General features: G+C 39.9%; 1 protein-coding gene across 2 annotated transcripts in view; it reads right to left on the bottom strand.

The window, feature by feature from the left end:
- LOC125462665 (solute carrier family 26 member 9-like) overlaps nucleotides 1–21452 on the bottom strand; it is a 118682-nt gene that overhangs the window by 77148 nt on the left and 20082 nt on the right. For both annotated transcript variants that reach the window (XM_059653356.1, XM_059653355.1), the window contains 2 exons: nucleotides 3589–3723; nucleotides 197–336 (listed from right to left, as the gene is read on the bottom strand). In XM_059653356.1, the coding sequence (XP_059509339.1) occupies nucleotides 197–336; nucleotides 3589–3710 (262 nt within the window). In that variant the 5' untranslated portion in view covers nucleotides 3711–3723. The remainder of the gene's footprint in view (nucleotides 1–196; nucleotides 337–3588; nucleotides 3724–21452) is intronic.

Consider the following 21452-nt stretch of genomic DNA (forward strand, 5'->3'; position numbering starts at 1 on the left):
CCTAAGATAAGATCTACAAGGGACTACCATTATTTATTGATAAGGAAAGCTGTGACGGCTCAATAATATGTACAAGGTGCTGCGAGTTTGTTGTTACTGAATTGAAGTATTCAGCTATGTTTTTCATTTTTTGCTGTGTCATCCCATAGGCATGAAAATGTTGCCAGAGTTCAGTCTAAAGAAGAATGTTTCTTACCTTGAGGGACCTGGATAGTCCCAGCACTGATACCTGATATGATATCAAAAATTAAACTCTTCTTAATGTTGTACTTCGGAAGCCATCCAATTATTGGGAAGAACTGAATGAGAAGGGCTTTGAGCCTGGCTGTTGAGCAGCTACGGAATAGGAAAAAAAACTGCTCAGATTCTTCTGTCAAGTTGGATTGTAATAAAATACACTGTCCATATGTAAGCCTGGGAGCAATCGATGCATGTTTACTTTTCTTAAAAAAATTCAAACTTTTGAACTTTGGAAGCTAAATCTAGACATTTTTTACAATGAAGATTTCTGGTGCCATGAAGTGTTTCATAAGAACTAGAAGCTGGAGTAGGCCATTCAGCCCATCAAGCCTGCTATTTAATAAAGCACTTGACAATACAGCAGAATGTTCCACCAAGTAGCGAAGTGCGATTGCGCTGTCTTGTATCCTTGTCTTATAAATAATTTAGCCAATCTGTTTGGACATGTTTCCAGTGCAATGTGAAAACAAGTTATGAAATAGGGAGAGAGTGCAGCTAAACATGTGGCTACAGGGCTGGTGTAGGTGGGAGGGCTTCCATTATGTGGATAATTGGAGCATATTCTGGAGAAGGTGGGACCTGTGGAGTGAGGATGGGTTGCACCTGAACTGGAAGGGCGCAAATAATCTGGGAGGGAGGTTTGCTTGAGCTATACGGGATGGTTTAAACTAATTGGCAGGGAGTGTGGAACCGGATTTGTAATTCAGAGGATGAGTTATTCAGCCTTCCAACAGACACAACAGGGAGTGATGTTGTTTATAAAGAAATGCTGTCGATGGAGCGTAATTGTGGACATGGGGATGGTTTGAGGTGTGTATCCTTCAATGCTAGAAGTATCAGAAATAAAGCGGATGAGCTTAGAGCATGGGTTGGTACTGGAACTATGATGTAGTGGCCATTACAGAAACTTGGGTAACTCAGGGAGAGGAATGGTTGTTAGAAGTTCTGGGATTTAGATGCTTTAAAAGAAATAGGGAGGGTGGTAAAAGAGGTAGGGGATTGGCACTGCTATTCAGGGCTAGTATAGCAGCTATTGAAAGGCAGTTCGAGAATGATATCTCTACAGAGTCAGTTCGGGTTGAGGTCAGGAACAAGAAAGGAGCAGTCATTTTGTTGGGGTTTTTTTTACAGACCCCCTAACAGTTGCAGAGAAGTAGAGGAGCAGATTGTGAGACAGATACTGGAAAATGCATAAGTCACAGGGTTGTAGACATGGGTGACTTCAACTTTCCAATGGATTGGAAACATTTTAGTTATAATAGTTTAGATGGAGCAGATTTTGACCAGTGCATTCAGAAAGGATTCCTGACACAGTATGCAGATAGACCAACAGAAGGAGAGGCCACTTTGGATTTGGTGCTTGGCAATGAACCAGACCAAGTGTTGGTAGGAGAGTATTTTTGCTGTAGTGATCATGACGCTGTTACTTTTACAATAGCCGTGGAAAAGGATAGGTACATGTAGGAGGGCAAGGTTTATAACTGGGGGAAGGGTCATTACAATTCAGTTAGGCAAGAACTGGGTAACATAAATTGGGAACAGATGCTGTCAGGGAAGAGCACTATTAAAATGTGGAGATTGTTTAAAGAATGCAAACTGCTTGTGCTCGGTATGTTTGTCCCTCGCAGGCAGGAAAGATGCGGTCAAGTGAGGGACCCTTGGCTCTCAAGAGAGGTCGAACGATTAGTTAAAAGGAAGAAGGATGCTGATATAAGGTTTAGGAAACAAGGATTGGAAAAGGCTCTGGAGGGATACAAGTTAGCCAGGATGGAGCTGAAGAAGGGGCTTAGGAGAGCTATAAGGGAGCATGGGAAAACCTTGGCATATCAGATCAAGGAAAACCCTAAGGCTTTTTAGACGTGCATGAGGAATAAGAGAATGATCAGGGAAAGTGGAGGGCTGATCAAGGATTGTAAAGGGAATTTGTGCACGGAACCTAACAAAATAGGAGAGGTCCTTAATGATTACTTTTCTTCGGTATTCACAACTGAGAGGGACCTAGTTGTAAGGGAGGACAGTGTGAAACAGGCTGGTACGCTAGAGGAGGTCAATGTTAGTGAGGAAGGTGTGCTAGAAATTGTGAGGAAGTTGAAGATAGATGTGTCCCCCAGGCCTGATGGGATTTATCCAAGGATTCGATGGGGAGCGAGGGAAGAGATTGCAGGGACTTTAGCAATGATATTTTCATCCTCACTGTCCACGGGTATAGTGCTGGAAGATTGGAGAGAGGCAAACATCATTCCCTTGTTCAATAAAGAGAATAGGGATAACCCCGGGAATTACAGGCCAGTTAGTCTTACATCAGTGGTGGGCAAATTATTGGAAAGGGCTCTGAGAGATAGGATTTATGATCCCTTGGAAAGGCATAGTTCGATTTGTGACAGCATAGATTTGTGAGGGTTAGATCATGCCTCACAAACCTTATTGAATTCTTTGAAGAGGTGACCAAACATATGGATGAAGGTAGAGCAGTGGATGTGGTATACATGGATTTAAGTAAAGCATTTGATAAGGCTCCCCATGGTAGATTCATGCAGAAGGTAAGGAGGCATGGGATAAGGGAAAATGTGGCAGATTGGATTCAGAATTGGCTGACTCTTAGAAGACAAAGGGTGGTAGTGGATGGAAAATATGCAACATGATGCTCAGTTACGAGTGGAGTACCACAAGGATCTGTCCTGGGTCCTCTTCTATTTGTGATTTTTGTAAATGATTTGGATGTAGGAGTGAAAGGGTGGATTAGCAAGTTCGCGGATGATACGAAGGTGGGTCGAGTTGTGGACAGTGTGGAAGGCTGTTCTAGGTTACAAAGGGACATTGATAAGATGCAGAGCTGGGCTGAGAAGAGGCAGATAGATTTTAACCCTGAAAAGTATGAGGTGATTCATTTTGGAAGGACAGATTTGAAAGCAGAATACAGGGTTAATGGAAAGTTTTGTGGGATGAAGGGCCCATACTGTGCTGTACTGTTCTATGTTCTATGTTTAAGTGCACCTCAGGGGCAGGTGAGGCCTGACCCAGGCCTTCTGAGTCAGAGGTACGGGCATTATCACTGTGCTATCAAATGTCTGATTGCCTGCCTCCATTTCCAGCACAGGACACCAGTGTCAATTATAAAGTCACTACATTGTACCACCCAGCATACCAAGGAAGTGACCTTTTTTTTCAGATATGTTAAGAGTTACCGAGAATCAATGGAACCAAAATGAAAGCATTCAGATTGGTCAACAAACTCAAGTAACAAGACTGCTATCTGGCAATAATGTCAGATGCAAAAATAAAAGTGGGCATTTAAATTACCTTCCAAAGTTCAAAATGAGATGGTCATTTTAAATGGTTCCCATTTACCTGAAGAATTTCTTTGCTTTTTGTGAATGGGGGTAACTTCTGATTTTCTTCTGGTACTCCTCATCAAAGTCAGGAATTGTATAAGCCGATCGGTCAACAATATAACGCGGACGGAAATGCATCTTGCCCAAAACCCTGTAGAGTAAGCAAAATGCAGATAATAATAAACTAATTATCAAGTTTCCAGCTCTTCAGGTGACTATTGGAATGATGCAGTGACTGGATTTATAGAGGACATGTAACAACTACCCCGGGTAGGAATGGATGGGCGAATTCCTGCTTTAGGCTGTACCTGATTCTTTCTTCTATGTTGCCAAATTTCATCCCAGTAATGACTGCTCAGAGTCTGGCCATTTGAACTTCCAGATTTGTCTTGATTTAATTGTTAGCACTCTCACCTCATTGCCTCTTCTTGCCAAAACAACCCATTTTATGGATCACCAATTTCACCTGGGAATAGGTGTGATATATTTTCCATTTCTCTGCCTGACCAACATCTCGTTGTGAGTAGCTATTTGATATTCATTGCTCTCTAATTGCATTCTGATTCTGCATGTCTTCTGAAAGTGATTGATTTTTTACAGACATAACATTTTCTTAAAATAGCTAGGCACTGTTTGTACCTGTGAGATTTCTTTGTTCCACAGCCCTGAGACCAACTGAGTGGCTGCTCAAATGAAAATAAAGTATACTGGATGGTGCAAATATGAAATAAAAAAAGTTCAGAGAAACTCAGCAGTTCTGAGCTAAACTCATAAAATATCAGACTCAGTGTTTTGAATCCAATATGACTTTTCTTCAAAACCCCAATTTCTGAAGAAGAGTAATATAAGACTTGAAACATGAGCTATTTCTCTCTCCACAGATGCTGCCCGACCTTCTGACACTAATTGGTTTAATTTCTGAGTGTCTGCTGACTGACCTAAGCTTTTCTTACGTGTGTCATGCTGTTTGAATCTTACAATCTGAGTGAATTCTGTTTCTTTCCTGTGATAATAGTGCCCATTTACTCTCAGGATTTCTCCATTGTTCTTTCCAATTTCTAATTCTGAATGGTTTTCTCCAAAGTCCAATCATCTTCGGTCATGAATTTGACAAAGACTTACCAGTAATTACAACAACAATTTTGTCTCAGAAAAACTGAAAGAACCACAGATGCTGTAAATCACTAAAACAGAAATTGCTGAAAAAGCTCAGCAGGTTTGACAGCATCTATGGAAAGAAATCAGAGTTATCATTTTGGGTTGAGTGACCCTTCCTCAGAAGGGCCTGAGTTATGAAGAAGGGTCACTCGACCTGAAATGTTAACTCTGAATTCTCTCCACAGATGTTGCTAGACTTGCTGAGCTTTTCTAACAGTTTTGTTTCCTTTGAAATCTGATTTCAAAAATGCAATAGTCACATTTCTTCAACATTCTATATAGCTTATTAATAAAGTTATCCATAGATTCCCCTGAATACTGAATTCTTCTGTTAAATCTGTTATTTAAAGAATTATATTTGTTATATTAATAAAATAATTGTTAAAAGCTTGTAGAAATTCATCAAATGTATTTACAGCTTCTTTTATGCTTTGGAAGTTTTAACATCATCAGTCACTGTTCTAATTGAATACAAAATTATGTTTGATGTTTCAGCTTCTGGCTTAGAGTCCAATTTTGAAGCATACCTACATCTTAAGAACTGTTTTCTCCAAGATTTCCAATTCTGTGTTCTACTTGGCTCATCTTTGAAATTAAATCTGCTTCACAATATTGCATTTGCTACCATATCTTTCCATAACTACTTACTGTTCTTCTTCTAAAGGTGCTTAATTCTGCTGTATTTCAATGTTGTTTTATTTTCCTGGCTATAATTTATTTCAGTTCTGCAGCATAATAATTCTGCAATTGAATACAGTGGTACTGGACAGTTTTCCTGTGCTTATATATTTTGAAGTAGAAGATTCCTGCCTTTTGCAAGTAAAATCCATAACTTGCACATTGTGCACATGCAGTGGATGATTCCTGACTTTTCACGGCTTAATGTATAATTCCCATTTTCTTTAAGGGCTACACAGAAAAAAAAATCCCACTGCCTGCAGCTTTAAAGATAATCCTGTTATCTCAATTGCTTTACTGAGTGAATCTTGTGACCTGCGGCTTTATAAAATGAATCTGATTCTTTTTAGCAGATTCCCCTCAATGACCTGGACTGTCTGTTGTGCTGCAAATAATTCTAATTGTCTTATGTTCTTTTTCCTGGATGAGTCCCACTGTCTGCAATCTTAATAAATTCTTCCTGCCATTACAATATTGGATAATAGTTGATCTCCCAGTTTCTTCTGTGACTTCAATTGTCTCTTAATTGTTTTCTTCTGCTAGGCTTTGTCCGCCTAGCCTTCTATTTTGTTCTTCATTTCTTTAATTCTGGCTTTATGTTCTTCTCCATGTTATAACCTCATTATTGACTTACTTCTGTGGCCCTGACTGTAGCTGCTGTAACTATGCCTCATAGTAGCTGCTTGCTGTGGCAACACATTCAATATGAGTTTTGGAGACAAGGGGAACTGCAGATGCTGGAGAATCCAAGATAAAATGTGAGGCTGGATGAACACAGCAGGCCAAGCAGCATCTCAGGAGCACAAAAGCTGACGTTTCGGGCCTGGACCCCTTATGTATTTTGCGTACTTCTAGGTTTCTCAGCCTACAAATGTGCCACACATCTTGAAGCTTTCCCCTTCCCTCCAGGGATTTCAGTTTTACTCATGGAGCCTTCAATACCTTTTCGCTCTCTGGCTGAAGATTGAAATGTGATCATTCCAACAGCTCATCAACATCTAATGCAAGCTATAACTGCCAAGTGTGACCAGTGTTCCTGTTCCATGCAACTTCTAGCTCATTTTTGCTCTTCGCTTATCAGCTCTGAAATGTTTTCAGCGTTAACTTTCAAATCTACCTTGTGAATTCTTACCACCAATTGCTCTGCTGCAGGCTTCTGGCCTGTTCAGCTCTTTCAACTATGTGTTGCCAGTAGAAGTTGCTCTCTTAATTCTACATCCTCAGCTCAGCAGAATCTGTACATCCTTCTGTTTGGTGTAAATCATATTCCAATCTCCACCACTGCTCACCATGTATGATAGATTCGCACTAACTGACTGAGTTTTGTCTGATCTAGCTGTACTCTCAGTCACAATAATGTTGCCATCATCCTGTTTTTAGGTTGGGATCTATCAGGCCTGCTTTTCTCAGTGTTGTAGTGAAAATCCACTCAGCCATCTAAATAGAAGGAGCTCATGTCTTAAACAAGATGCAGCTTATCGCATGATAGCCATCAGGTACATGTTACGTTGGTTCAATATACATTGTTACTAGGACAATGAGGAGACACATCAATGGATCTATCTTCTTTGAGACCCAGAGCTGTCATTCTGTTGACATCTACAAGGAACCATTCTATTGGATGGTTCCTATTGCACTTCTCAGCACGAACCCTTTCAGAACCAAACTCTTTCTGGAACTGTGTATATTACATAGATCAGTTTGTGCAGCTGATATGTAGCCATTAGAATCTAGGATTGTTCCACATAACATCCGTATACCTGGCAATGCTAGTACAACTCTTTATTGATCAGTGTCCCATGGAATAATGTGATCTATCACGTTCGTATACTATGTGCCAAGTAAGCAGCGCACTGAGTACACTGCATTGAATTGCACAGGACACCCCTTAAAAACTTCAATCTCTGTATGAGGAAATGTTTGGGAAACCTTCTTGAAATCATTCTTTATCCGATGAAACCAAAAATGCTGGAAATCACAACGAGTCAGACGAGTCTAGACGACTCTTTATCAGACCAAAGCTACGCCAGTATCAATTTAAAAATTTGCAATTTGTCTAATATTGATTTCCATTTGTGGAAGAGAGTTTTAAATTTCTAATACACTTTGTGTGATGAAGTGTCCCTTACTTTACGCCAGGAAAGGTCTGCTTCTGTAGGCTCTGGTCACTAGGTCTCATGAGAATGGTTTCATTTAATTTACACCCTCTGTCCCTCTTAATATCTTGAAAACATCAATCAGATTTCCTCCAAGCCCTGTGAATGAATTCCTTGTGTTTTAACTCTTGGAGAACAGGTGCCATTCTGGTAAATTTGTGTTCTCTCCAATTGGTTTAAATGCAGATGAGGGTCTGGGACATTGTAGGGAATGTTAGACTGAGAATGATGGATGCTTGTGGTCACACCGAGAGCTTTGAGGAAGGAGACATGAAACTGTGCCAAATAGGGACAAAAAGAATTGTCTTCAGGCCAGTCATCAAGCAGAGTGCTGCTGAGGACAGATCCTCCACCTGTGGAGAATAAAAGGCAAAGGTGGCACTAGAGAGTTCCTTGCTGCTGGAAGTTCATTTGATTATATTTAGAAGGTGATGTGAAGGGAACTTATTTGAAAAGATTCACCTCAGGTAGTCAGGGGGAGGAAATCCTGCCAAAGCTGAAAGGGAGCTTGGACCTTTAAACGCAAGATTCCATTTCTGCTTAATGAAGCAGATAGTTTAGCCCTGCCGTTATGACAGATGTTATTCACAAACAATTGTTTTAACAACGGCCAGGCAGGCAATTAAAAAATCTATTCATTAGTCTCTGATGACATTGACACTGAAATTCCACATCTCCCTCCAAATTCCCTTCCTGCTGCAATCCGAACATATAAAATTCACAGATAGCTGCCTGATGGCTATGACCTTTAAATTCCAAAGGCTGGGAGTCCATTTGCATAATGCAATTTGTGGTCGAGGCATAAGATTTTGGGAGTGGGCATACATCTATCTGAGGTTAATACCGTGCAGAATGTTCAAACCTTGCCCCATAGTTGCACTAACACCTTGGACCTTTCTACGAGTTGAATTCATTCATTATCATTATAACATGTGGACAATGCAGAAACAGGTCATTTGCCATGCACAGTTCTTACATTCTACATGAGCTTCCTTCCAGCCCAGAAAAAATCCTTCTACTATTTTCTCCCATTTGTGTCTGCCTAGCTTCCTCTGAAATGCATTTATGCTGGTTGTTTCACATTCCCATATACTCAACAGACATGGGTAAATCAGGTCCACTGGAGCTATATGCGGGATTTGTTAATAACTATCTTCTCTTTATGGTGTCTCACATCACTGCAGTTGCACACTGGAAACCAAGTCCCACTATTCTTGGAGTCACCACAAATGTTTTTTGAACAATGTTATAGAAGTGCACAAAATTCCACAACCTATCTACTTTTCAGACCCAGAATGACATAAAGCATAGGCCAGGTCTCTGTATTTAACTAGAATTACTATTAATTACAAAGAAGTAGACTCTAGATATAGGTAAACAGTTATCAACTGTTGGCATATAACTTACCAGGTAAAATTCTAACCGCTGTATAAATTCTCCCTTACTTACTCACAGACAAGAAATAAATAATGGGAGTGAGGGGCAGAGGGACAGGCTTGAAAGGCAGTTCAGTGGTTTCTGTTTACAGTGTTGCTAAAATGATTCTTGTGCTGATCAAGACATTGCTTCTCAGTTTTTTTTTCTCCAAATGCTTCCATTGGTTTGCAAGAGGTACATGGTGAGTGTTTCATACTTATGAAAAGGCTTCTGACTTATTAATAAAAAGTCACATCTTACTGCAACTGCTGAAGCAAAAACAAACTGATATTATTCAGGCTTAAAGTGGCTTTTACTGCTGAGAGCAGGGAGATCTCCTGAGCTTATGGAGACCTGAAAGCTTCTCACCATTTTGTTCAAAGCCTCAAGGTCTTCAGTTACCTGAGAACCAATCATATATTGGCTGCTAGGCAGAAGGCCTTTGTCATCAATGACTAGTCACCAGCCACAGACCAATCAGCTACTTATTTCTGCCTGTGTAAACAATGCTTGCAATGAGTGTCTAGACACTTGTCTTGATGGATGCTTGGAAATTTTATCACCTGTGTCAATTTTGCTCCGTGTTTTAAATTCCCAATTTGCAATTTTTTTAACTAATAGTTAACTGTAAGCAAAACTAATTAAAGAAAATTGAAGAACAAACATTTGTTTAATGTCATGTGACTTATTTTCAAGCTAGCTGCTCATAACCATGACCAGGAAATGGATCTTCAACTCCTGGAGATTCAGAACAATCCTGGAGGATACACTTGTCTGAATAAGCAAAACCCGTCCTACATACAACGTTGGTTTATGCTGAAAGGAAGTCTTTACTTGAAGGATGTAGTTTTCACTTCTCCAAAATGCAGAATACAATTGTTAAACATGACACACTTGGTAACGCTCTGACTCCTGGGTCACCACACCTTTCTTCCTCATGTGTTTATCTAGTTTCACCATAGATACGTTTATAGTTATGGGTTTGAGATGCATTCCAGAGACTTAAACACGATAATCCAGGCTGATGCTCTAACGCAATACTGAATGCAGCCTTGACAGTGTGCCGTCTTTCCATTGACATGTTAAAAGATCCCATTCCACTATTTTGAAGAAGAACAGTGGAGTCATTCTTGGTGTCTTGGCCAATATTTATCCCTCAATAAACATCACAGAAGCAGATGGTTTGAAATGTTTCACATTGTGAACCTTGCTTTGTGCAAATTGACCACCACATTTCATTACATTAATGACCATACTTCAAAAATTACATAATTTACTGTAAAATGTTTTAAGACATCCTGAGGTCATGAAAAGTGTGGTATACTGTTATTATCTGCAAGAAGGTACTTTTGGTAACTTTCTCTAGTTGCATTATGACCAGACCAATGGGCGAAGCCCCCTGAGTTATTAAAATATTAGAGGAATACCCGAAATCATTATGCTCACTGGGTGAGGAGGGGTGAACTGGCATTCCTTCTTCTTTTACCCTTGCCTTTGGTTGATTGCAGCAAGGTTAATTCAAAAAGTTTCTTCCCTTGTAGATGTGTTTCACCAGACCAAACTAATGACTGAATGTGAAAAAGAATGAAAACGCAATATACATAGATTAGGAATAAGATGAGTCCAACAATTGATAGAAATGAAAAGATATAGGGATCAGTGTCTTCGGGTGCTTATGAAGAGTAGATAATGGAATGTTGGTGGTTGAACAGTTGTTTCTAGAACGCTTGGCTTTGCAGTTAGTTGAAATTCTTTTGGCTTGATTCCTTTTGACTGATTGTCTAGCAGCCCAGAGAGTGAGAGAGTTCGTTTATTGTCCTATTTGTTTTTCTCTGGAATGTTAGCTAGCTAGCATCTAATGCTCAGAATTGAATATTCCATTTACTTGCAATGCAGGGGTAAATAGTGGATTATTTTTTGACTATGACCTTCAAAGCACACTAGTGCTTAAGCCCAGGCATGAACACCTCAGTTTCCCAGAACTGTTCCACTAGCACACACGGACCAAGTTTGCATTTCTGACTCCTTCATACTTTTGTATCTTCGTAAAAGGGCAGAACATAAAAATGTTTGCTAGAGGCAGTTTTCAGTTAAGAGGGGAAATTAGTCCGCTCCCCCATCATTGTTCCTTCCTGTTATGACTGTCTTCGTTTGAAATTTCCCCTGACTTCCCTTGGTCCCACCGAGAACATTGCTAGCCAGCACTGAATTTACATCAGCAGTTTTGTTAAATGCCTAAAGTAGCATGTTTTTATTTCAAGGAGAACATATTTTTGGAATTAAAAGTTAAAGAGTGCTCAAAGGACACCTGAGTTCTGCTGCCAATATTGCAGCACTAACTATTATTTTGGTTTCTATCTCTGCTTTTAAACTTTTACATCAGGTTTTAACATTTCCCCATATTAAGTCTGCTTTTCCAAGACAGCCAAATGTTGGAACCATGGAACTGAGGAAACATTTCCAGTTTGTTTTGTCAATATTTTGAATGGAGTGTGAAGTGTAAACTCTATCTTCCTCCCCCATTTGATGTGATTCAGTCTCATGATACTCTTACACACTGACTAAATACTTGCAAGTTGCAAATTAGTGACAAGTAATTCTGTGGCCCCCTTCGTTGTCTTTTTGATTGTTAGTCACATTCCAAATGAAGACTATTTTTCTAAACTGTTTTCTTGTTAACTTAGCTGAGATCTTTTGGGATCCAAACAAATTTAAAAGCATATATGGACTCTATAATGGCATTTTGAGCAGTAGAGTGATGTGTGTCAGATTTGCACATGTGCTCTGCTTAGCATTTATTTGAGGCAGATTTTTCAAATGTTTGAAATGAGGGTTTCTGGGGCTTCTGTTCCTAACAGCACTTGAGTACATCCACTCTCGTGGATGTCAGGGGTTCAAGAAGGGGACTTACCACAACTCTCTCAAAAACTACTAGGGATGTGCAATAAATAATAAACTAGCTACTAACGGCCACATCGAGTGAACAAATTTTTGAGAAAAGATCTCATTTTGATGTCAACGGATTTGTAAAATTGGTTCAAATAAATTGATGCCTGTGTTATCACAAGCTCTGTTTAGTGCTTAACATATTACAGTTATCTAAGTGATTCATAGAGGCTGTGGTGGAAGCTTTTTTAATTTGCCTTCACATGGAGCCAGAATAAGTAGAAGAGTCTTCACACGAAGACTGCAACCATCATATTAACTTTGCTTCCACTATGATCCCAGCGGATGGCAATATCAGACATGTTGGAACTCAGAATGAAGCCTAGCTCGATAAATTTTTAGTTGACATTGTTGCAGCTTTATTGCCAAGATGGCCAGTCACTGGACATATTAACATAAGGCTGCCAATGTTTGTTTAATGAGAAAATAAATTTATTACACAAAGGAAAAAGGGAACAAAATTACTCGTACATGCAACAATTTAGAAAGATCTTGACACAAACAACAAAAACAAAGTTTTAACTCTCCTCCCAGCAGTATCCTCCGCAGTCACTCAGTCCCACTGCAGTACTACTCCTGACTTAATTTGTTAATTGCTTTCTCAAATGACTCTTTCCAGCTCTTCTCCTTTGACTGCAGAGGCAGCTTAAGACTTCTTTTCTGCTCTGATTGCGTGAATATTTCTTTCAAATTCTGAAATTTTGGTGATTTCTAGCAACTCTCACATGCTGGATGCTGCTACAAACTAAACTCTCTCTATTTGGTGACACCTACAAACTACAAAATTACTTTTGTGTGGGGGTGACTTCACTTCTTCTGAATTCAATCTACCAATAGCCCTTAGCCACCAATTTCATAAAAGCTAACTTTGTAAACATGCAGCAATTAACTCCCTAGATAACTGGTCTTGTCCTTTACCTTAAATTACATGCTTTGTTTGGAAAAGCTAGCTTGAGTTCACTGACCAAAGTTACCTGCTGACCTTTGTTTTAAAAAAACGTCACCTACACGGAACAGAAAAAAAACTGAAGCTGATTTTTTCCCTCCACTTTCAAATCTATGTTTGCAAATCATGATAATATACTACAAATCTATATCACAATTTCAAACCCCTCCACCAACCATGAATTAGGACCTTTCTGATGGGCTAAGTGGGCACTTTGGTTGTAACTCTGACGGCAAGACCTTGGACTCTCCAATGGTTGCATTCAGTTTTGGGAGCTTATCAATGCAGCCAACCCACTCCACGAAACCAGCCGTTTTAAATTGCCAAATTAAAACCAACTTTAACAATGTTTACCTTTACCCAACCCGGCTTATAACCCGAGGGAAAGTCCTGTAAAATTTCTCTCAGCCCTTCCCAAAAGATAAATAAAGCAAAGTATTAGAATCCGTGACTAACTTAACATTCTACATCACACACCCAAAACTGGTGTCTTGATTGTGACTTAAGCTGTTGACAAATTGTTTTGCCCTTTCCTGGTGTCCACTTTCAGGTTGTGCAGAATTTCACATGGTGCCCTACTTCTCGCAGGCTGCATGTGTTCTCACCTTATCAGCCTCAAAAGCTCATGACTACACTTCTAACAGCCAAAAACATTCCAAACAAGGGCCCACGCTGACACCTCAGGTTGAGCACATGTACCTTCAATTGGTAGGCATTATACATATATCCAGGCACTTTTTGTTTGGGTCTGACTTTCACCAGAAGCAGTGAGGCAACTCTTGCTGTCAGTTGTATCAACAGGAGCACAGTCCCATAATAGGTCACAGCGTTATTTATGTTTTATGTGCGATTACTTGTGCAGAGATTATTTTTAAGCCTTACAATAGCAATAAAACAGCCTATTGTATCCTGATTAGCTGTGAAAAAAGGATGGACTTTTTGTGGGTATACATGGCTAAATATGCTGTGGTGTTGCTTGACATGTTTGATGATGTCACTAGCATACAATAACTATTCAAATATCAATAAAATCATGGCTTCCTTTGTGTATTAAATATTCCCTCAATACAATAGAATAATAATATCTAAGAACTGTTCAGATATGCAATTGTGATGCCAAGGCATACAAGGCTACAGACCAAGTGCTGGAAAATGGGATTAGAATAGTTAGATGGTTGTGTGTGACTGGTGTGCATAGGATGGGCTGAAGGGTCCTTTTCTGATCTGTTTCTCTGAGACCATGGTGACATGAAATGGATAAACCATTATGGAAATTCACAGCAAGACAAGGATTGGATTATCTTGGGAGGACTATCATTCACTTCATTTTCTTCATCAGTTCCTTCATTTCCACTGGGCCCAAATCTTAGTCCCAAACCAACATCTTTGTAGAGGCACCATTTACCACTTTTAGCAAATTACCAACTATTACCTTTAAAGAGAAACTATGAGCAAGCACGGCCTGGATTTCTCGATAAAAAATTATAAACTGAAAAAATATTTTAGTTATGAATCGTCTTCGGTTCTGTAAAGATTTAGCTATTTTGGTTGATATAGGCAAAACTTGGAAGAACAGGGAGGCAGTGAATGATTATGTTAAAATGCGTTAATAGATAGTGGAAAGAAACAGCTAATGATTTTGAAAGCCAGCAAGAAGAATGGCATTTCACTTATGGATGAAGTATTACAACTTGGCAATGGAAGATCATCAAAATGACAAAAGAACAGTGAAGCGACACTAAAACAAAGGGAAGCAAATTGGAGTATAAATGAAAAAGCTGAAGAAAGTGGATGTGGTTTCACAAAGGGATTGAAATGTGTTGGGTGACATTAAATAATGAATACGTCAATGCCTTTGAGTGAAATAGTTGTGATATATGTTAATGTGCTTAAATAACTCAGTTAACACTTCTGTGAAAATGGAAAGCAAACAATGGACCATCTGCAAATTTCCCTCTGAGCTGCACACCATCCTGACTTGGAAATATATTACTGTTTCTTCAATCCCACTGGGACAAGACCTTGGGACTCTCTTCCTAACAGCACTGAGGTTCTCCACATGCCCACTGCGGTGAGTTCAAGTTGACAGCTCACTGCCACCTTCTTCAGAACAATCAGAGATGGCCAATGAATGCTGACGTATCTACAAGACCATAAAACATTGGAGAAGGAGCAGGCCATTCAGCCCATCGAGTCTATTACTACACTCCAATGAGATTATGCCTGACTCAACAATCCACAACTCGATATTCCAGTCTCGATATTCCCCACAACCCTTGATTACCTCACAAAACTTTGTCCTTCTCAGTTGATTTTACATTTTCAATAATTCTTCGCTGCTTTTTATCTGGCAATGTTCATATGCCATAAATGAATACATCAAAAAGAAATTTTAAATTGAGCCGTTCAAGCAGTGTAGATTTAATTTCATTGCCTCTTGACAGTCTGTCTAATGATAGCCTTTTAATGGCCTACCTTGCACAGTCCAACATTTCATAGCCTGACTTTTTGTGGTCTATCTCTTCCTGGACTATTTATCTTGGCCTGCCTTATACAGCCTGCTTTTCTCGGCTGACCTATTTTGTCTCCCCACCATTTTCACTCCAGCCTTAAACATCATTTGAAAGCGCATCAACTAAATGGAAGAAATGCTTGTCCTTTTATTAAATAAATTGTCACTGACTACATTTCAAACGTAACTAACACTGTTATATATTTTATTACATCTTATATTTTCACTCATTTCCTGAATGGGTTACTTTATTGCTGTGAGTTTTAAGAAAAGATTGTTAAAAAATGAATCTCTATCTGATTCTGTTTTCCTGAAACTCTTGCAAACATTGACTTGGTCACGCCCAGAAACACAAAACTGGTTTTCGATTTGGATGCTTTGCCTGACATGCTGAAACTGTGCCTGCAAGTAATTTATAAAACGGTAACACTGTGACCCCTAAACTTCAAAGAGAGGTTACACTGGTATCTGTTGCACTAACCTTTCCACATATGTTACATTATAGGAACATAGCACACGGGTAGGCTATTCAGCCCCTCAAGCCCATCCTCGCATTCACTGTGATGTTGGCTGATTTAGATCTAGGTTTATTGTTGTATGTATATAAAAATACAGTGAAAATTGTTTTTTGCATCTTAAACACACAGTGTCACCACACTTCAGTATGGCTCAGTGGTTAGCACTACTGCCTCAAGGCACCAGGGACCCAGGTTCAATTCCAGCCTTGGGCACCTGTCTACATGTTTTCATGTTTGCACGTTTTCTCTCTGTTTCTGCCAGGAGCTCTGATTTCCTCCCACAGACATGTAAATTAGGTAGATTGGCCATGCTAAATTGTCTATAGTGTTCAGGGATGTGCAGGTTAAGTTGCGTAAGCCATGGGAAATGTAAAGTTGTAGGGTAGGGTAATGGGTCTGGGTGGGATGGTCTTCAGATGATCAATATGGACTTGTTGGGTTGAATTGTCTGTTTCCCCACTGTGGGGATTCTGTTCTGTTAGCCAAGTATGATGCAAGATTTTACTGTAATAGACTTCGCCTTTGTCTCTTCTTCTTCCTCCTCCTTTGCTGCTCCTCCAGAAGCTGTGTGACATGGACAGAGTTTCGTTTATAGGTTTGCCTCTGCTGTTGCTACTACTCCTGCAACTGAGCTGGAGCCAAGGGCCTTGTTTCATATTTCCTGTTTCCCATCCAGCCCTCCTCCAGACATTGCTACCTGTCATCAGTTCCCTGGACCCTGGCTCTGGGCTCCTCCCCTCGTGATATCTTAACTAAACCTATTATTGGAATCCCATAGAGTGGGGTTGCTACAGTGAGAAAACTGGTCATTCAGTCCATCAAGACCATTCCAAGCCTCTGAAGAGCATCCCACTCAGACCCACCCCCTACCTTATCCATGTAACCCCGCATTTTCCATGGCCAATCCACCTAACCTGCACATTTTCGGACTGTGGGAGGAAACTGAAGCGCCCAGAGGAAACCCATGCAAACGCGGGGAGAATGTACAGTCATCCAAGGCTGGAATTGAACCTGGGTGCCTGGTGTTGAGTGGCTGCATTGGTAACCACTGAACCCCCACACCACCTCGATTCTATACCTTTAATGCACTTCACGTAACAAAAAGTTATCAATTTAGGTTCTGAAATTTGAATTTTCAATGTTTCAGGTGGAAGAGTTCCAAATGTTCACCACTTTTTCTGTGGCGAATGATTCCTGACATTAACTCGGAACTACTCAACTCTAGAAATTGTCCCCTTCGCCAGTCATCCAAACAGAGTAATAGTTTCTCTCTATCTACTTCTTTGAAGCCTTTGATCAGCATAAACATTTCATTTTGATCAATACCTTAATCTTTTGCCATCAAGGGAGAATAAACCTTGCCTTAATTATATGTAAGCCTTTATTTTTTAATTTTACGTACAGACATGTTTAAGAAAGATGTAGGTGCCAAAATGCGTTTTTTTCCATTTAAATGTTATCATAGACGTTCCTTTCGTTTCTGAAGGTGACACTTCTTCTTTATTAAAGCTTGTGGAACAAACCACATGATCTGCATTTGGTTTTGGCCCCAGTAATGTATAGCAAACAGCCCCAGGTTTAGCTTAATTGGCAGGATGACTGGTTTGCAATGCAGAGTGATTTGATTTGATTTATTATTGTCACATATACCAAGATACAATGAAAAGTATTGTTTTGCATGTTAACCAGACAAATCATACCTTCCAATGAGTTTGCACATTCTCCCCGTGTTTGCATGGGTTTTATCTGGGTGCTCTGGTTTCCTGTCACAGCCCAAAGACGTGCAGATTAGGTAGATTGGCCATGCTAAACTGCCCAGAGTGCTCAGGATGTGTAGATTAGGTGGGTTATAGAGGGAACGGATCTGGGTGGGATGCTTTGAGGGTCGGCGTAGACTTTTTGGGCCAAATGGCCTATTTTCACACTGAAGGGATTCTATGATCTATGATCTATGATAAGCAAAAACCTTCCCTCCCGGTTCCATCGAGCAGAATATACAAAAGTTTAAAAATAAAAATCAACAGATTCAAGAACAGCTTCTTTCCAGTTGTTATTATACTCATGAATGGGCCTGTCATATATTATAATTGATATTTCTCTGCACCTTCTCTATAGCTGTAGCGCTATGTCTTGCATTCTGTTCTATAACCCTGATGAGTTAAATTCCTGCACCAGCTGAGATACCACAAAGGACTCTGCTTCTCAACCTCTCCCTTCACCTGAGGGGAGGTGGGCCTCAGGTTAAACCACCATCAGTTATCTCTCTCTCTCTCTCTCACACACAGTTATATATATAGTGAAGAGAGCAGCTCTGTGGTATGATAAGACTATGGCGGCTTTAACTTAATTTCCATCATTCTGCAGGAAGAGGTCTATTCTCACTGACCAAAGGAAGAAGCCTGATGCCAAGTCCTCTCTGGCGGTAGTCGACCTCCCACACATTGTGGAGGAATGATGGCTGACAGCAAGTCAGCAACATTTAACATCTCTCTCCCAAATTGAGTTCAATTCCACTTAGAATTAACCAGTTGTTGGGCCTGGTGAACGAGTGTGAGTTAAAATAGCTGCTGCTCTCTGTTATATTTTTGGTGTGAAGGACAGCGCTATCAGCAGTAGTGACAGAAAAAAATGTGATCCAATTACAATGAACTAACTAATTTTAACCCAGGTCAGATTTGAGAGGGGTAGAGCAATAGGGCTGCATCTTCTTAGACTTGAATGACTGGGTATTTAACAGGGGCCGCAAAACAATTAAATCGCAGACAATGTAAACGTAGATAACCTGCATCGGGAGCCAAGAAGCCATGATCTTAAAAGTAGTTACCAGATGCACAAAATACAGACTTCAGAAGATATGGCTTAGCACTAAATTGTGGTAGGGATTGCTTTGAACTAGTAGGTGATTAATTATAGCACTGAAGAAAGAAAGCCATTCAGCCCCTTGAGGTTGCTCTGGCCCTCAATAGCAGCAATTTGCATAGTGCCATTCCCCTCACTTTTTCCAGTAGACTTGCAAATTATCTGTTTTAAGACAACGTTCCAATTCCTTTTAGGAAACCTCAACTGGTCCTGCCTCCATCATTCCCTCAGCGTGTGCCTTCCAGATTCTAACCAAGCTCTGTGTGAAACATAATCTCCACATGTCACTGTTGCTTCTTTGGCTAATTGTCTTAAATCAACACTCCCTCATTTCTGATCCTTGTACTAAAGGGGAATAATTTCACTATACTCTATCAACTCTTCCCAGACCTCTCAGGATTTTGAACACCTCTAACAAATCTCCTGTCAACCTTTTTTTTCCAGAAGAATATCACCAAATTATACAACCTTTCTACATACTAAAATTTCTCATCCTTGGAACTGTTTTGTGAAAATATCTGCTACTTCTCTAATGCCTTCCCATCCCGCAACTGTTTGCAATACTCTAGTCAAGACTGAAGCAGTATCTTCTACAGATTTAACATAAGAAAGCCATTAATCATTTATTTGATAACATTGATTTCTACCCCTGTAAATGCCTGTGTCATCAGTACATTGCGGATGTGTGTGCTATTGTTTCATTGGTAATGGTTTTGCCTGTCACTTTGTTACCCACTCTAGAGAATCACATATGTAAACCAGACTGAAACTCCACTGCAGGACTGAGGGAGGGCTAACCTATCAGAGGTGATGTCTTTCAATTGACATTTTTAACTGAGACTGCTTCAACCCTCCCAGGGACTATTTTGTGAAAGAGCAGGGGAGTTTTCCATTCTACCCTGGAAAATAATTATCTGTTAATCGGATCATCTCGTCCCAAACTCAATGCTGTTGACAGAATTTTGCTGTGTGAAAATTGGTTCCTTTACTTCTTAAGTTGCAACAGGTAGGTGCTATAAAAGCACAAATCTTTCTTCCCATGAGAATATACCTCATTGATAAATAAAAAAAACTATTCACAAAAATTATTTTTAAAAAATTAACCCGATGAAAACCTAAATGCTTTGGTGTTTCATTGAATGTTGTGTTTAGGCTAAAGTAGGCTAAATGTCACTAGGGCATTAATCAACCATGCAGCTTGGATGGACAAACTTCAGATTCAAAAGCTTCAGATATGCCTTCCTTACTTATCACAAATTGCTGTCTTTTGTGAATGCTGAAATATTAAAACTTCTAGACATGGAATGAAGAATGTGTTATAGTACATTTTTTGCATGGCACACCTTCAAGCAGCTTTAACTATTTGTAAGGACACAGGAGGATCATTATGGTGCTTAATCTGGAAAGTACAAAGGTAGCTCTGTGATGACGTAGTCAGGATGTATTCCATGAGTGTGCTTCACTGAAGTAAGTACAAATGCCAAAATTGTGATGGCCCAGATTCAATCATTCAACAAACTTTACTGATTCTAAAGCCCAAGCTCAAACCATTCTTTAAATACCTTCACTGCTGTCAATCAACAGCAAGTTGATCCCATGGCAAATTTTAAATGTTATTTTACTGAGCTTTATTGGCCTTTTGTATTTCCTGACTTCTTAAAACCAGAGCTTCTGTCATTCTCCGCTCTGAATTGAGAACTTAGCTTTGCTAAGATGGGAGTGACAGGTTTCGACTCCTTTGTGATTCCTCCTACAGCTGTTTCTGCATCAGTGTTATTATTTTCTATTATTTTATGGTGCAATGTTACACTGCAAAACTCCTTCGGCGCCTCAAGTTTGCACTTCAGGTACTTAATGACTATTGAACTTAGAACCAGAATGGGTCAAGGTGACACATCTGCGACTGTGTCTGACACTTTCGCAAGAGAGGCCCTGTTCTCTGGAACAGCAACATCTCACTTTTAAAATGCACAGTAACAAAGTGTGAAGCTGGATGAACACAGCAGGCCAAGCAGCATCTCAGGAGCACAAAAGCTGAAATTTCGAGCCTGGACCCTAGATCCTTCATCAGACAGTTCTCTGATGAAGGGTCTAGGCCCGAAACGTCAGCTTTTGTGCTCCTGAGATGCTGCTTGGCCTGCTGTGTTCATCCAGCTACACTCTTTGTCATCTTGGATTCTCCAGCATCTGCAGTTCTCATTATCTCTTTAAAATGCACATCCTTGTTTCCAGACCGCGGTGCAAAATTTGCACAGAGTGGTGACCCTTTAAAATCCGCTCATTAGCATTTCAAACTGAGCCGTAATACTACTTACACTCAGGGGAAAAATGCAGGGCGGATGTGACATTTGCTGAACTATGATGATCCAGGTAAAGTGAGCTCTCCAGTCCCTTTGCACAACCATTTCTGCTCATGCAGCTACACTTGGACAGCTTGCCAGAGGAACTCTTTCCTATGTTTTTTTTTCCTTCATTGAAATCTTATCAACAACCTTTCTTTATCTTACCAAAACGTTCTTTCAAAAAAAATTCCGTGCATCCGATAACGTTAATTTGAATAATACTTTTCTGAGCCAACAGCACTTATTCGTAGGGCAGTTTTTGTAAGAACAGCAGAGAATTCCTTCATGCTTGCTTGTGTGATATTTTGCAGGACATATCATGTAAAAGAATCACATTGAATCAATCTCT

Source organism: Stegostoma tigrinum, chromosome 21 (assembly GCF_030684315.1).
Source record: "Stegostoma tigrinum isolate sSteTig4 chromosome 21, sSteTig4.hap1, whole genome shotgun sequence".
Classification (NCBI taxonomy): Eukaryota; Metazoa; Chordata; class Chondrichthyes; order Orectolobiformes; family Stegostomatidae; genus Stegostoma; species Stegostoma tigrinum.